The sequence below is a fragment of the Rattus norvegicus genome, chromosome 7, assembly GCF_036323735.1.
Source record: "Rattus norvegicus strain BN/NHsdMcwi chromosome 7, GRCr8, whole genome shotgun sequence".
NCBI lineage: Eukaryota > Metazoa > Chordata > Mammalia > Rodentia > Muridae > Rattus > Rattus norvegicus.
The window spans coordinates 17143521-17159660 of record NC_086025.1 but is presented as its reverse complement, the minus strand read 5'-3'; the positions used below and the strand labels follow the sequence as shown (position 1 = coordinate 17159660).

At 46.1% G+C, this 16140-nt stretch overlaps 1 protein-coding gene across 4 annotated transcripts in view; it reads left to right on the top strand.

The window, feature by feature from the left end:
• LOC134479836 (ubiquitin-conjugating enzyme E2 R2-like) overlaps positions 1-15839 on the top strand; it is a 36155-nt gene extending 20316 nt beyond the window's left edge. For all 4 annotated transcript variants that reach the window (XM_063264533.1, XM_063264532.1, XM_063264535.1 and 1 more), the window contains 3 exons: positions 3478-3575; positions 12850-12984; positions 14390-15839. In XM_063264533.1, coding sequence (XP_063120603.1) covers positions 3478-3575; positions 12850-12984; positions 14390-14609 — 453 coding nt within the window. In that variant the 3' untranslated portion in view covers positions 14610-15839. The remainder of the gene's footprint in view (positions 1-3477; positions 3576-12849; positions 12985-14389) is intronic.
• The last annotated feature ends 301 nt before the right edge of the window (positions 15840-16140 follow it).

The following is a 16140-nucleotide window of genomic DNA, read 5'->3' as shown; positions in this document are numbered from 1 at the left end:
TGTGAGGTGCAATGTGTGTTTTGAGCTTTAGTAAGGTTTCTTTTCCGTATGTAGGTGCCCTTGTATTTGGGGCATAGATATTTAGGATTGAGAGTTCATCTTGGTTGATTTTTCCTTTGATGAATATGAAGTGTCCTTCCTTATCTTTTTTGATGACTTTTAGTTGGAAATTGATTTTATTTGATATTAGAATGGCTACTCCAGCTTGCTTCTTCTGACCATTTGCTTGGAAAGTTGTTTTCCAGCCTTTCACTCTGAGGTAGTGTCTGTCCCTGTCTCTGAGGTGTGTTTCCTGTAGGCAGCAGAATGCAGGGTCCTCGTTGCGTATCCAGTTTGTTAATCTATGTCTTTTTATTGGGGAGTTGAGGCCATTGATATTGAGAGATATTAAGGAATAGTGATTATTGCTTCCCGTTATATTCATATTTGGATGTGAGGTTATGTTTGTGTGCTTTCATTCTCTTTGTTTTGTTGCCAAGACGATTAGTTTCTTGCTTCTTCTAGGGTATAGCTTGCCTCTTTATGTTGGGCTTTACCATTTATTATCCTTTGTAGTGCTGGATTTGTAGAAAGATATTGTGTAAATTTGGTTTTGTCATGGAATATCTTGGTTTCTCCATCAATGTTAATTGAGAGTTTTGCTGGATACAGTAACCTGGGCTGGCATTTGTGTTCTCTTAGGGTCTGTATGACATCAGTCCAGGATCTTCTGGCCTTCATAGTTTCTGGCGAGAAGTCTGGTGTGATTCTGATAGGTCTCCCTTTATATGTTACTTGACCTTTTTCCCTTACTGCTTTTAATATTCTTTCTTTATTTTGTGCGTTTGGTGTTTTGACAATTATGTGACGGGAGGTGTTTCTTTTCTGGTCCAATCTATTTGGAGTTCTGTAGGCTTCTTGTATGTCTATGGGTATCTCTTTTTTTAGGTTAGGGAAGTTTTCTTCTATGATTTTGTTGAAGATATTTACTGGTCCTTTGAGCTGGGAGTCTTCACTCTCTTCTATACCTATTATCCTTAGGTTTGATCTTCTCATTGAGTCCTGGATTTCCTGTATGTTTTGGACCAGTAGCTTTTTCCGCTTTACATTATCTTTGACAGTTGAGTCAATGATTTCTATGGAATCTTCTGCTCCTGAGATTCTCTCTTCCATCTCTTGTATTCTGTTGGTGAAGCTTGTATCTACAGCTCCTTGTCTCTTCTTTTGGTTTTCTATATCCAGGGTTGTTTCCATGTGTTCTTTCTTGATTGCTTCTATTTCCATTTTTAATTCCTTCAACTGTTTGATTGTGTTTTCCTGGAATTCTTTCAGGGATTTTTGCGATTCCTCTCTGTAGGCTTTTACTTGTTTATTAATGTTTTCCTGTGCTTCCCTAAGTGTGTTCATGTCTTTCTTGAAGTCCTCCAGCATCATGATCAAATATGATTTTGAAACTAGATCTTGCTTTTCTGGTGTGTTTGGATATTCCATGTTTGTTTTGGTGGGAGAATTGGGCTCCGATGATGGCATGTAGTCTTGGTTTCTGTTGCTTGGGTTCCTGCGCTTGCCTCTCGCCATCAGATTATCTCTAGTGTTACTTTGTTCTGCTATTTCTGGCAGTGGCTAGACTGTCCTATAAGCCTGTGTGTCAGGAGTGCTGTAGACCTGTTTTCCTCTCTTTCAGTCAGTTATGGGGACAGAGTGTTCTGCTTTCGGGCGTGTAGTTTTTCCTCTCTACAGGTCTTCAGCTGTTCCTGTGGGCCTGTGTCTTGAGTTCACCAGGCAGCTTTCTTGCAGCAGAAAATTTGGTCTTACCTGTGGTCCCGAGGCTCAGGTTTGCTCGTGGGGTGCTGTCCAGGGGCTCTCTGCAGCGGCAGCAACCAGGAAGACCTGTGCCGCCCCTTCCGGGAGCTTCAGTGCACCAGGGTTCCAGATGGTCTTTGGCTTTTTCCTCTGGCGTCCGAGATGTGTGTGCAGGGAGCAGTCTCTTCTGGTTTCCCAGGCTTGTCTGCCTCTCTGAAGGTTTAGCTCTCCCTCACACGGGATTTGGGTGCAGAGAACTGTTTATCCAGTCTGTTTCTTTCAGGTTCTGGCGGTGTCTCAGGCGCAGGGGTCCTGCCGCTCCTGGGCCCTCCACCACGGGAGCCCAGAGGCCTTATACAGTTTCCTCTTGGGCCAGGGATGTGGGCAGGGGTGAGCAGTGTTGGTGGTCTCTTCCGCTCTGCAGCCTCCGGAGTGCCCACCTGACCAGGTGATTGGGTCTCTCTCTTACCGGGTCTGGGAGCAGAGAGCTGCTGCGGGCCGGGATCCGCGGGTGTGGGACTTCCGCTAAACACAGAACGTGCCCGGTCCTAGAGAAATTCTGCTTCCGTGTGTCCCAAGCTCACCAGGCAGCTTTCGTGCAGCAGAAATTTTGGTCTTACCTGTGGTCCCGAGGCTCAGGTTCGCTCGTGGGGTGCTGCCCAGGGGCTCTCTGCAGCGGCAGCAACCAGGAAGACCGCATGAGTCAGTCTTAAAGGCACCAGCAGCTCCTCACCTTCCATGGTAAGGGAGCAGATGGTTGTTTCTCTCAGAAAAATCCATGACTGATTATTGGACTTAGCAGATGACAGGGTGCTTCTCTTAAAGTTACAGCTAGAAAAAGTAAAAATGGTGTTTGATTTTAATATTAAAGATATGTGTAGCCACTTCATTTTTGTTTCTGATTGGTTTTAAAAGTATAAATATGCTCTGCATGCCTTGGTTACAGACTATTGGCTCTTAAGTTATTGGATATGGTTAAAAAATTGTAACATTGGTAACAGAAAGTTGGCTTAAAAGTGGTAATTCAGATGGAGTCATTCTAGACAACATGTGCCATGAGTCAACCAGGGGAAACAGGTCTAAATAGGGATAATATTATCTAGGAGACTACCCCATATGTTTTGTTCTGCTTGAGGAATAATAGCCCTAGGTGGCCTGGAACATAATATGTATATAGATCAGGCTGTCTCAAACTTGGAGTGACCATCCTGCCTCTTGTCTCCTTGAGTGCTGACATGTGCCACCATACCCGGTCCAAATAAAATTTTATAATATTTAATTCTTCTTCAACTTAGAAATTGAGCATGGAGAAATTTTAATAAAAAACTTCATCACATTTTTGGGTTTTTGGTTCTGTTTTATTAGAGTCAGATTCTTACCTGTAGCCCTAGCTGGTTTGGAATTTGCTGTATAGCCCAGGCTGGCCTCAAACTCTCATATCTACCAAGGCATGGGTTAAATCACACACATGTGTGTATGTGTGTGTGTGTGTGTGTGTGTGTGTGTGTAAGAGAGAGAGAGAGGGAGAGGGAGAGGGAGAGAGAGAGAGAGAGAGAGAGAGAGAGAGAGAGAGAGAGAGACTGTATAGTATCCCAGCTGGGCCTCTGCCTCCGCCTGGGTTGCAGATGTGTGGGGTTGCACCTTGCTTGTATCAGTCTCTTATATTTTACTGAACATTGTATCATTGTCTTGTAGAAAGGAGATGTATGCATTTCAATCCTTCATCTGCCTGTAGATGACCCACAGAGTGGAGAGCTGCCCTCTGAAAGGTGGAATCCTCCTCAGAATGTGAGGTAAGATGTTCTATGGAGTGAACTGTGTTGTGTTTTGCTTTCATTTATTTGTTGGTTAGTTGGTGGGCTCATTTTTTGAGACAGGGTTTCTTTCTCTCTGTAGCCCTGTGGCTGTCCTGGAACTCAGAGATCCCACCTGCCTCTGCCACCTCAGTGCTGGGATTAAAAGTGTGTTCCACCACTAACCTGGCTATTTTTTGAGACCAGCCTCAAATTCCTGGACTCAAGTAAATCTCTTACTTCAACCTCCCGCATACACAGGGAGTACAGACATCTGCTCCTTGAATCTTCGTTTGGGCGTATATGTGGTGTGTCTCATTCTGTTTGAAACTGTGAACAGAATCTTTCCTGCGTTTGTGACTTTCTCTCTTGCTATTGCATGAGGGTGTGTTGGACGGCTTTCAAGGTAAAAGTGTATCCTGGTGACCAGCATGCTAAGGAATACTGCAGAATTCACATCATGCAACAGACCTCACACAACAGATTTATTGGAGAGTTGGGGGATGTGAAAGGTGATGGCCTTTGAGTGGGGATAAGAGAGAGAGCAGCTGTGACGGCTCAGGTTTATAGGAGGGCATGGGGCATGGGCGTAGGGAGGATGTGCACAGTGCTGGCAGTGGACTCATCACATCGGCCTGTAGTGACGGTAACTGAAGATGGAGTTGGGATAGAGGAGCACCTGATTCTGGAATGTGTACAGTTCCTAGTTGACTGACACATGCACCTGCATCAGTCTGAAGTGTTGACTCCCTGAGCAGTGCTGGTTGGGAACTGATTTTCCTCATCTGCTTATTTATTTATTTATTTATTTATTTATTTATTTATTTATTTTGTTTTTTAGATTTATTTATTTATTATATATAAGTACACTGTAACTGTACTTCAGACACACCAGAAGAGGGCATCAGATCTCATTACAGATGGTTGTGAGGCAACACGTGGTTGCTGGGATTTGAACTCAGGATCTCTGGAAGAGCAATCAGTGCTCTTAACCACTGAGCCATCTGTCTAGCCCCTGCTTCTTCTTCTTACATTAGAATTTACTCCTTATTAGATCCCTTAACTTTTGTGTTTAAATTGTGTTATGTATATATAAAGGGAGGGAGAGACAGACAGACAGACAGACAGACAGACAGACAGACAGACAGACCGACCTCAGGTACTGAGGTCCGAGGCCAGAGCTATGGAAATCAGTTCTCTCTGTCCATCAAGAACCAATTCTGTTCATTAGGTAGCAGGCTCCTTTTTTCCAGCCAACATCCCAACCCCACCTGGGTGATTCTGAGGAGCTTAGGCAGCCCAACTAGTTATGGTTTTGATGTAGTAAGAAATATACTTCGTGGACAGTGTCGTGGTACACACCTTTAACCCCAGCATTCTGGAGGTAGAGGCAGGATGATCTCGGTGAGTTTGAGGCCAACTTGTTGTGCATAATACATGTGCAGCCAGCACCACACAGGAAGAGCTTGTCTTGGGGGGTGGGGTGCAGACAAAGAGAAGGTAAAGACTTGTTGCTTCTGTGAGGTGCAGTCTCTGTTATGCTCCCCTGGTGCTGAAAGTCGTGAGTCAGTGAGGAAGCAAAGCGGCTCCACAGCACCTGTCAGGGAGCTGCCTGGGGCCCTGTGTGCTGTCAGGTGGGAGATGACGATTTGCTTCCCCTGCCAGAGGGCAGAATAGCTGCCAGCTGCATGCGTGTGTCGCCCCAGTCCACTCCACATGGCACATCTAATCTGAATGCTGAGTACATGAAAAATATTTTAAACATTTTGTTTAAATGCATTCTACTTCTTTGCTTTGAGAAGAACCCTGTATAGCAAAGGCTTTGAATAGGGACTATGGTAACAGACTAAGTAGGGAAAGTTTCATTTATTCCACTCTAAGGTCATCAAGTGTCTAGGAGGCAGCCTGAGAGGGCCCTGTTCTGCTTCCCAGGCTACTGTGAGCTGCAGGTGAGCAGACAGTGTACTTTGTTTCCCATGGTCAGCTGTGGTCTGAAAGGATTGAGAAAGTCTAGCAACAAACAGCTTACAAGTTTGAAATTGTGCTCCCCGCTTGTGTTCTGACTGTGGGTTGCACACCCCTTAGTCACTTAGCAGCTGTTGTCCTCACCAGGCCAGCATCACTTTGTTCTCCTTGGCCCCAGTGCAAGGGTAGTTAGGAGGCAAAGCTTAAAGGAAGCGTTGCAGGAACCAGGCCGGTGGAGCGCACAGGCCTGCTTTCCTCAGAGGACAGAAGGACGATGGCTGGTTACCCAGAATCTTGGAGTGAGAGAAACAGAGGCCCCTGCTATCCTGTTAGGAGCCAGCCTCCACCCAAATCCTCAGAGTGTGTTCGGCTCTAATCCTGGGCTTTGCCTTCAGTGAGGAGGACTCATCCTTACGAAAGAAACCCAAGTACCCTGCGTTCTCCATCATGAGAATCCACCCTATGGTTATTATGAATCCTCTCTGGGCCCCGTGTCCTGTTCCCAGTCGGTAGCCTTGATCCTCAGACTGAAGGTCTCAGGTGCTCTGCCGAGGTCGGGCATCCGTAAAGGAGTTTTTATGTAGCTGTCCCCAAGGCTTTGCTGTGAGACTTGTCATGTGGAGACCACACCCCAACCCCTGGTTTACATCAGGTTTTACTGTGTTCAACTGTGTAAGAAGATTAAGCCACAGGATCAGACTTTGTGGAAGTTTTGGTCCAGCATCACTGACTAAGTAAGGTTGTAGTGAGTTTTCATCCTCATCTCTTTGAGGTTCAGTTTCCACCAGCTGTGATACCTGCAGGGACTCCCCAGCAGAAGTGATGCTATAAACCAGATGGCCCTGAACTCACACACATCCACCTGCCTCTGCCCCCCAGTGCTGGGATTACAGGGATGCGGCCATGCCTGCTTCTGTTGTGTTTCCCGCACTTAGTGTAGGGATGAACACTGTAGGTCGCTGTTACATTTCCAGTCTGGTCCTGTGGAGTTTGAGGTATCCTGAGGATAAGTTTTTAAGAGTTCATTTAAAGTTGGTCACACACCCCCATCCTGGTTATCCCTTGAAGTGTGAGTGTGGTGCTTATTACTCAGGCAGGGCTGGTGCACACCCTGGCTTTGAGGAAGTGGTCTCCCTGTATTGGTGGTGCTTCTTTTTAGAGGCTGAGTGTTGACTCCATGTCTCTGATTCTTTACTTTGGGGAATAAGCCTCTGCCCTGATAGAAAGCCTGGAACGAGATTTTTAATCATTACATCCCTTCCTGGATGCTGCTGTATTCCTCCTGTTTACCAGGAAGTCACACTATTTTTCCTTGGTTACTTGTGGTGGCACAAACTTTTAATCGTAGGCCTCAAGAGGTAGAGATTGTAGATTGTGAGTTCAAGGCCAGCCCAGTCTACACAATGAAGATAAGACTACAGTAAGATCCTCTCTGGAGAGAAGGGAGAGAGGGGAGGAGAGCTCTTTATCCTAACAGGGAGGTGTGTTCTGCTCTCACCAGGCTGTTTTGTTGTTGGGCGGCTCTGGAGTCACACCCTAGGGTGCTTGCGGCCTTTGTCCCTTTGCTTTAGAGCTGGTTACTCTCTTGGGTCTTGTGTCTCTGTGCTGCATGATGTTGGTTGTTACTTCAGTCTGAAACCGCCTTGTCTGCTTGGCACTACCTGGTGGTCTTTGGGAGCCAAGTCAGGAACGTGTCCACTCATGATTCGCAACAATGGCGAATCTTTCTCTCTCTCTCTCTCTCTCTCTCTCTCTCTCTCTCTCTCTCTCTTTTTGTTTCTGTTTTTTGTTGAGACAAAGGTTTTGTTTTGTTGTTGTTTGTTTTGTTTGTTTAAAAAAAAACCCAGGGATTTACTGTTAGCCTAGCTGACCTTGATCTCGGGCCTCCATCTCCTGCATGCTGGGATTACAGGCACGCACCAGCACGCTTTGGAGGTTCTCTCTTTTAAAGGTTTTTTAAAGATTTATTTTATGTATGAGTACATTATAGCTGTACTTCAGACTCACCAGAAGAGGGCATCAGATCTCATTACAGATGGTTGTGAGCCACCATGTGGGTTGCTGGGATTTCAACTCAGGACCTCTGGAAGAGCAGTCAGTGCTCTTAACCACTGAGCCATCTCTCCAGCCCTGGAGGTTCTTTCTAAAGATGGTAAATTGCTAGATTTGTTTGAGGGTTACTTGTGGAAGTGCTATGTCCCCTGTGTAGCTCTGGCTGGCCAAGCATTTGTTCTGCAGACTGCTTTGCCATGTATTTGCTGCCTCTGCCTCCCAAATGTTCAGCAGGTGTAATGATGCCACCTGTGAAAGATAGTCAGATGGACAGGTGATCTTCCAATCAGCACTGCTGCTGAACTGTCAACGTTTAGCAGCCTGCCTGACCGAGGCACTGTCAGTAAACTCTGAATCCGGTCTAGTTTTGCTCACATCTGTGACTGTTCGCATGTGAGTGGGTGGGTTTTTGTCACCTAAAGAGTATGTGGAACCTTTTAAGAGCTGGAGTCCATACGGTTGTGGGAATTGAGTAGAGCAATAAACAAGAAAAAAAATCCAGTTGTTATCTACTGAAGTTTGATGGTTTTGCCATCTCTGAAGGATTGAAGTCCAGGAACCCCATGAGGACAATGCTGGTGAGTGGTCCTTTGTCTCCTGTTTGTGGGAAACGGCCAGAAACCGACTCTAGTTCTTGCCGTGGCCTGACCTGACAGCTGCTTTCTCTGAGGTCCTCTCCAGAAGTACCTGTCATCTCTCCTTTTCCTAAAGGGTGGAAAAGTGGTCTTGGTAGGTGTGAATGGGGGGACCCAGTCCAGCAGCCACAGATGCGGGTATGAGTTTCTTGTCTGGTCTTCTACAACCTGTTGAAAGGGAGAGATCCAGGGTCTGCTGCAAGCATTTGTCAGCAAAATGGGCACAGTGAAGGGGTTTTGTTTTGTTTTTGGAGAGACAGGGTAGTTTGTTCAGGTTGCTATGTCTGTGTAGCTCATGTCAACTTTGAAGTTTGCGCTCCTTATTGTCCTGCCTTCTTCCTCCAACTGCTTGGTGTGTGTCACCACCGTGCTTAGCTCCGTGAGTAAAGGCCCTGCCTTATAAACCTGGAGGTCTGAGTTCCATCCCCAGCACCCACGGAAAGGTGGAAGGAGAAGACTGGTTTCACATAGACACCTTTATACCTATGTGACGTGTGTGCACACACATGCACACAACACTTCATACACTCATGCAAAATTTTTAAGTTACTTTTTTGCTTACCTGTCTTTCGTGAGAGCTGTTTGATCTCCAGAGGCATGCCTCCCCAATCTTAGGGGGCTTTTGTGGTTGCTGCTGCTGATGTTTCTGAGACAGGGTCTTTCTACATAGCTCTGGCTATCCTAGAACTTACTATGTAGACCAGGCTGGCCTTTCAGTCTTAGTTTTTAGACTTTGTACTTTTGTGCAGTTCACCAGGGAATCCTTGTTTTTGCATTATGTCCTGGGAACATCAGCAACAGCATCCCAGCACTGCTCAGCCGACACCATTAAAATGTCACAGTTGCTTTAGCAGCATAAAGAGAAAGACCCAATATGTCAACCATTGTAACTACTTTTTTTTTTACCATGTGTTGCTTCCAGTTAGAACTGGATTCTTTCCCTGATGTCCTCTCTAAATATCTTTTCCATGTTGAAGTATACAATAAGGACAGTATTAACTGGGTTATCTTTTGGTATTACTGTCTGCCTTTTCAAAGATCCTTCTAATTAGCAGAGTCAGGGTAGAATATAGAGCTGATGTCAGTGACAGCAGCACTGTGTGGAGTTTACCTCTGACAGATTATACTAAACCTGTAAACCCCATCCACCAATCCCTGGGTTACGCTCAGGTTTTTAAGAACGAGTTCTTTTTGCTTTCTCAATGCTCTTCGGGGTGGGTGGGTATGGCCTGGGGAGGGAAACACAAGGCCAGGCTGTTTTCTGTTTATTTCTTTAGTTCACTCGCTTACTTATGTATTTAAATATTTATTTAGAAACAAGATCTCACTATATGGCCTTGACTGTCTAAGAACTTGCTGTGTAGACCAGGCTGGCCTCAAAGCAGACATGCCATTCCCTCTCTCCCTTGTGACTCCCTTGGTTTCTGTGAGAGCCAGGCTCTCGCTCTGGCTCCTGCACCTCAGGTGTGCTGAGATTGCACACATCGACTCCTCCCTGCCTTCTAGGTGGCTTAGCCAGATGGTTGCTGGAAAACAGTTTTTTTAAAAAATCTATTTGATTTTTAATTATGCATTTGTGTATCTGTCTGTGGGTATATGCATGTGACCAAAGAGACTAGAGGTTCAGATCCTTAGGAGCTGGAGTTAGCGACTGTGTGAATGCCTGATGTGGGATTGTGTGTGTTGGGTGCTACATAGCAGATTTGGGTATAGAACAACAGTACTTGCTCTTAGCCACTGAGTCCTCTCTCTATCCCCGAAACATATTTGAGAATTTCTTTTTTTAATTTATTCTCACTCTCTGTCTCTCTCTGTCTCTGTCTCTGTCTCTCTCTCTCACACACACACACACATACACACACCCCTCTCTCTGTCTCTCTGTCACTCTGTCTCTCTGTCTCTGTTTCTCTCTCTCTCTCACACACACACAAACCCCTCTCTCTGTCTCTCTCTCTCTCTCATACACACACAAACACACCCCTCTCTCTGTCTCTGTCTCTCTCTGTCTCTCTCTCACACACACACGCACACACAACCCTCTCTCTGTCTCGGTCTCTCTGTCTCTGTCTCTGTCTCTGTCTCTGTCTCTCTCTCTCTCTCTCTCACAGACACACACACACACACACACACACACACACACACATACACACACACACAGACACCTCTCTCCTCAGAGTAAGACCAGACCTCCCAAGTATAACGGCTGAGACCAGGCACAAACCCTCCTTGCAGCCCAGTGGGAGGATCACAGTCCAGGAGCAGGCAAGAGAGTCAGAGATGAGACCCACAAGAACACTGAGCTACACAACCATAACATACAGACAACCTGGCACATACACACGCAGACTGTAATTGTCACTTCCCTCTCTGAGCCTCTATGTATGTTTCTGTGGGCTGTGTTCTCCTGATGTCCTTGACCCATCTGGCTCCCATATTTCCTTCTCCCCCATTTCTATGGGGTTCGTGAGGGAGGAGCCTGATGGAGACCTCCAGCCTGGACTAGCACTCCCCTTAGTGTCTGGCCATGAGCCTCTGTATCAGTCCCCTCTGCTGCCAAGAAGCCTCTTTGATGACAAGTAGGTGAGGCATCATTAGGAATCATTTGTTTTTTGTTTTGTTTTCCCATCATAGGTCTCTGGGCTGTCCAGTTAGTGTCAGGCATAGGCTTCCTCTTGTGGGGTGGGCCTCAAAGAAGACCAGTCATTGGTTGGCCACTCCCACCAGTTCTGTGCCACCTTTACCCAGGTGCATCTGCAGGAAGAACAGATTGTAGGTGGAAGGTCTTGTGGCTGGGTTGGTGTCCTAGGCCCACCACTTGGTTACAGAAGACAATCTGTTCAGGCTCCATATCCTCCGTTACTAGGAGTCCTCCCTAAAGTCATCTTCGTGGGTTCCGGGGAGCTTGCACTACACTAGGTTGCCACATCACCCCATAAATGCTCTCCAGTTCCTGCAGTCTCTCCTTGTGCTCTCTGTGTCCCCCACCGTGCCCTGATCCCTCTATTTCCCTCCTCAGCAGAATCTACTCCCTTCCTATTTCCCTTCCTAGGGAGAGCCCTACTTGTTATGTAGCCAGCCTCCTGGGTCTGTGGACTTTAGCATTTGCCCTTGACAGCTCATATGCACTTCCTGACGAGTACGTTCCACGATGTCTTTCTGGGTCTGGGTTACCCCACTTGGGATTATCTTTTCTAGTTCCATTCATTTGCCTGCAAATTCCATGATATCATTTTCTTAACAGCTGAGTAATACTCCATTATATAAAGGTATCACATTTTCTTTATTTATTCCTCAATTCAGGGACATCTGGGTTGTTTCCCACTTCTGGCTATTATGAATAAAGCTGTGTACATAGTTGAGCATGTGTCCTTTTGGAAGGATGGATCCCCAAGAGTGGTATAGCTGGGTCTTGAGGTAGATCTAGTCCCAGTTTCTGAGGAACTGTCATACATGTTTACACTCCCCCCAGCAATGGAGGAGCGCTCCCCTTGCTCCTCATCTTCACCAGCCTGAGCCATCTATCCCTTGTGGTTTTGATCTCGGCCATTCTGACAGGTGTGAGGTGAACTCTCAGGGCCATTTTGATTTGCATCTCTCCGATGGCTGAGATGCTGGAACATTTCTTTAGGTGTGTCTCAGCCATTTGGGATTCTTCTATTGAGAATCCTGCTTACCTCTGTGTCCCAGAGTTGGATTATATGGTTTGTTGATGTCCAGTTTCTTGAGTTCTTTATATAATTTTGGATATTGGCCCGCTGTTGGATGTGGAGTTAGTGAAAATCTTTTCTATTCCTGTAGGCTGCCGTCTTGTCCTATTGAAAGTGTCCCTTTTCTTACAGAAAAATTTCAGATTCATGAGGTCCCATTTACTAATTGTCGATCTCAGCACCCATGCTATTGGTGCTGTGTTGAGGAAGTTGTCTCCTAAGGCTCTCCCCACTGTCCCCTCTGTCAGGTTCAGTGCATTTGACTTCATGCTGAGGTCTTTGATCCACTTAGACTTTGGTCTGTGCAGGGTGGTAGCTATGGACCTATATTCATTCTTCTATGCAGACGTCCACTTAGAGCACAGCATTTGATTTCTGAGTTTGTCTTTGTTGGATGGGTATTTTGTTTCTTGGTTTCTGTTATTTGTGGCCTGCGTTGAACTGGGGGGTCTCCACTAGAGTTCAGGGCTGAGTTCTCGAGCCTCTGATCCAGCAGGGAGGTTCTGGGGACACAGAGTAGTCCTGTGTGGGTGGCCTACCTGGAGTTCTGGTGGTTGAAGTGGCTTCTGGTCCTAAGAAAAGAAATGACATTTACTGTGTGTATTTATATTTGCATGTTGTGGCGTGGAGTATAAAGCAGCTTGTGGGGCATTCTCGTCCTCTGTCCTTTTCACTCAATGATCCACGCAGAGCAGCAGGCTTGGTGGCAAGTTCCTTTACCTGCTGGGCCATCTCACTGGCCCCTGAAAACAAAATTGCATAATCCACTTTTCATAAGTCATCAAATATTATGACCTCAAATTTGCATCAGAAATTTTTTAAGGGGAAAAACTTTAAAACTGTAGTTTCTTAAAAACTGTGCTTGTGGATATGATGGACGTGGAGCTTCACTGTGGGTTCTTCTTTCCTTCTCAGGACTATCGTGCTGAGTGTAATCTCCCTGCTTAATGAGCCCAACACCTTTTCCCCAGCCAATGTGGATGCTTCAGTCATGTTCAGGAAATGGAGGGACAGCAAAGGAAAGGACAAGGAGTACGCTGAGATCATTAGGTAAGGCATTCTGGATCTAAGGGGTTAAGTTCAAACTTCAATATTCTGAGTACTTTAGAACAATTCTCAGTTGTATTTATGGAGTAGTAACCTGATGAATTTAGCTATTGAAAGAGAACCCAAAACAGAAACAAAGCACAGTAAAAAAAAAAAAAATAAGTAAAGAGAACTCACTGGACAGGAGTATAGAACTTCTGGGCTTGTTTTGGTTGTGTGTGTATCTCTCTCTCTCTCTCTCTCTCTCTCTCTCTCTCTCTCTCTGTGTGTGTGTGTGTGTGTGTGTGTGTGTGTGTGTGTGTGTGTGTGTACATGCATGGGTGCGAGGCAGTTTAAACCAGCCTGGCCTTGAACACAGAGATCTGGCCTCTGCCTCCCAAGTAGTGGGATTACAGTGTCCATCCCTGTGCCCTGCTTGTGTTTAGTGGTCAGCCACTGGGGTGAGTGAGTCATATCAAGAATCGAAGGTATTTAGTGTAAACTGTAAAGGCCTGTAGGAGCTACAAGAACATCCATGTTCAAGGCCTGGCAACAAATTGAAGTTTCTAGAAAGTGGTGTTCTTTTCAGTTTCTCCAGTAGCCATGCCTCCCCAGTCTCAATGGCTGTTTTTGTACTTTAGGCGAGAAGCTATTTACACGTAGGCAGAGAAGCTATTTACACTTAGGCAGGCAGCATTTTGTGGCAGAACTGTTACCTGCCAAGCCCTCACAGGACAATGGAAAACAGAACCCAGCAGGAAAAGGGTGAAGGTCAGGTGGTGCCCACAGCCCTGCACATTTCACAGATGCAGGGCATGGCTCTGATGCAGGACCTCTTACCTAGCATTCGGCCCTGCCACTCCAGACACAGGGAGACTCAGTGACTGGGGGAACCTAGAGGGTGAGGGGAAAGTCTGGCCTAGTAATCAGCTGCATGAATGCAAGGCACTAAGCATGCTGGGCCTCTGGCTCACGTGTGCAGGAGTTCAGAACCCGCATATAGAGCCAGTAGTGCACATGTGTCCACAATCCCCAACCCTTAGCAGGAGATGGGAGGCAGAGGACAGAGCTTTGAAATGCTCTCGAGCTAGCCTGATCTCTGCAGCAGCAAACGAAGGAGACCTTGCTGCAAACAAGGCTGAAGTGTTAGGGCAAAGACTCTCCATGACACGAAGGTGCCTGATGGTTGAGAGCCTTGGCGTGATGCAAGATGTCTGCTCTGTGTGGCCTGAGACATGTGAGTGACAGGGAGTCTTGGTTATGCACAGTTATAAGACTCACCTAATACAAGTGTGCTGGCTTTCCCTAATAATCCAGCACTCCCATCCAAGGGCTGGAGGATTATAGAGGCGAAGCCACGTGGGTTAGCCTGAGACCCTCTCTAGATAGACAGACCTCTACAAATGTTCCTATGTTGTCCTCTGTCCAGAAAACAGGTCTCAGCCATGAAAGCTGAAGCAGAACAGGATGGAGTGAAGGTCCGAACAACCCTGGCAGAATACTGCATCAAAACTAAAGTGCCTTCCAATGACAACAGCTCAGATTTGCTTTATGACAACCTGTATGACGACGACATTGATAACGAAGACGAGGAAGAAGAAGATGCCAACTGTTATGATGATGATGATTCTGGAAATGAGGAGTCGTGACATGTTCCTTCAGTTCCCTGTACTGCCCTGACATCTCAGGCCAAAGGGAGGGAAGCAAGTGGGGATCTACAGTGGCCACTCAGCAAAAACTTACTCATGGGGTGGGAAGCAAACAGCCCCTGATGACTCACTCCTCTTGCAGATCTCAGTTTGCTCCTTTTTATGGACCTTACTGGAGAGGAAGTTCCCTCCACAGAATGTCTGAATCCTTGCATTCTTCCCTCCATCACTGTATTGATTCTTTTTTTTTTTAACTTTTTTTATCTATATCAACTTGCGTATTTCTTATTTACATTTCGATTGTTATTCCCTTTCTTGGTTTCCAGGCCAACATCCCCCTAATCCCTCCCCCTCCCCTTCTATATTCTTGTTCCCCTTCCCATCCTCCCCCCATTACCACCCTCGCCCCAACAATCACGTTCACTGGGGGTTCAGTCTTGGCAGGACCAAGGGCTTCCCCTTCCACTGGTGCTCTTACTAGGCTATTCATTGCTACCTATGAGGTTGGAGTCCAGGGTCAGTCTATGTATAGTCTTTGGGTAGTTACTTAGTCCCTGGAAGCTCTGGTTGCTTGGCATTGTTGTTCATATGAGGTCTCAAGCCCCTTCAAGCTCCTCGAGACCTTTCTCTGATTCCTTCAACAGGGGTCCCGATCTCAGTCCAGTGGATTGCTGCTGACATTTGCCTATGTATTTGCTGTATTCTGGCTGTGTCTCTCAGGAGAGATATACATATGGTAACTGTCGGCCTGCACTTCTTTGCTTCATCCATCGTGCCTAATTGGGTTGCTGTATATGTATGGGCCACATGTGGGGCAGGCTCTGAATGGGTGTTCCTTCCGCCTCTGTTTTAATCTTTGCTGCCCTATTCCCTGCCAAGGGTATTCTTGTTCCCCTTTTAAAGAAGGAGTGAAGCATTTGCATTTTGATCATCTGTCTTTAGTTTCATGCGTTCTGTGCATCTAGGGCAATTCAAGCATTTGGGCTAATAGCCACTTATCAATGAGTGCATACCATGTATGTTTATGTTTTTCTGTGATTAGGTTACCTCACTCAGGATGATATTTTCCAGTTCCATCCATTTGCCTATGAATTTCATAATGTCATTGCTTTTGATAGCTGTGTAATATTCCATTGTGTAGATGTACCACATTTTCTGTATCCATTCCTCTGTTGAAGGGCATCTGGGTAGTTTCCAGCTTCTGGCTATTATAAATACGGCTGCGATGAACATAGTGGAGCACGTGTCTTTTTTATATGTTGGGGCATCTTTTGGGTATATGCCCAAGAGAGATATAGCTGGGTCCTCAGGTAGTGCAATGTCCAATTTACTTAGGAACCTCCAGACTGATTTCCAGAATGGTTGTACCAGTATGCAATCCCACCAACAATGGAGGAGTGTTCCTCTTTCCCCACATCCTCGCCAGCATTTGCTGTACCCTGTGTTTTTGATCTTAGCCATTCTCACTGGTGTGAGGTGAAATCTCAGGGTTGTTTTGATTTGCATTTCCCTTATGACTAAAGATGTTGAA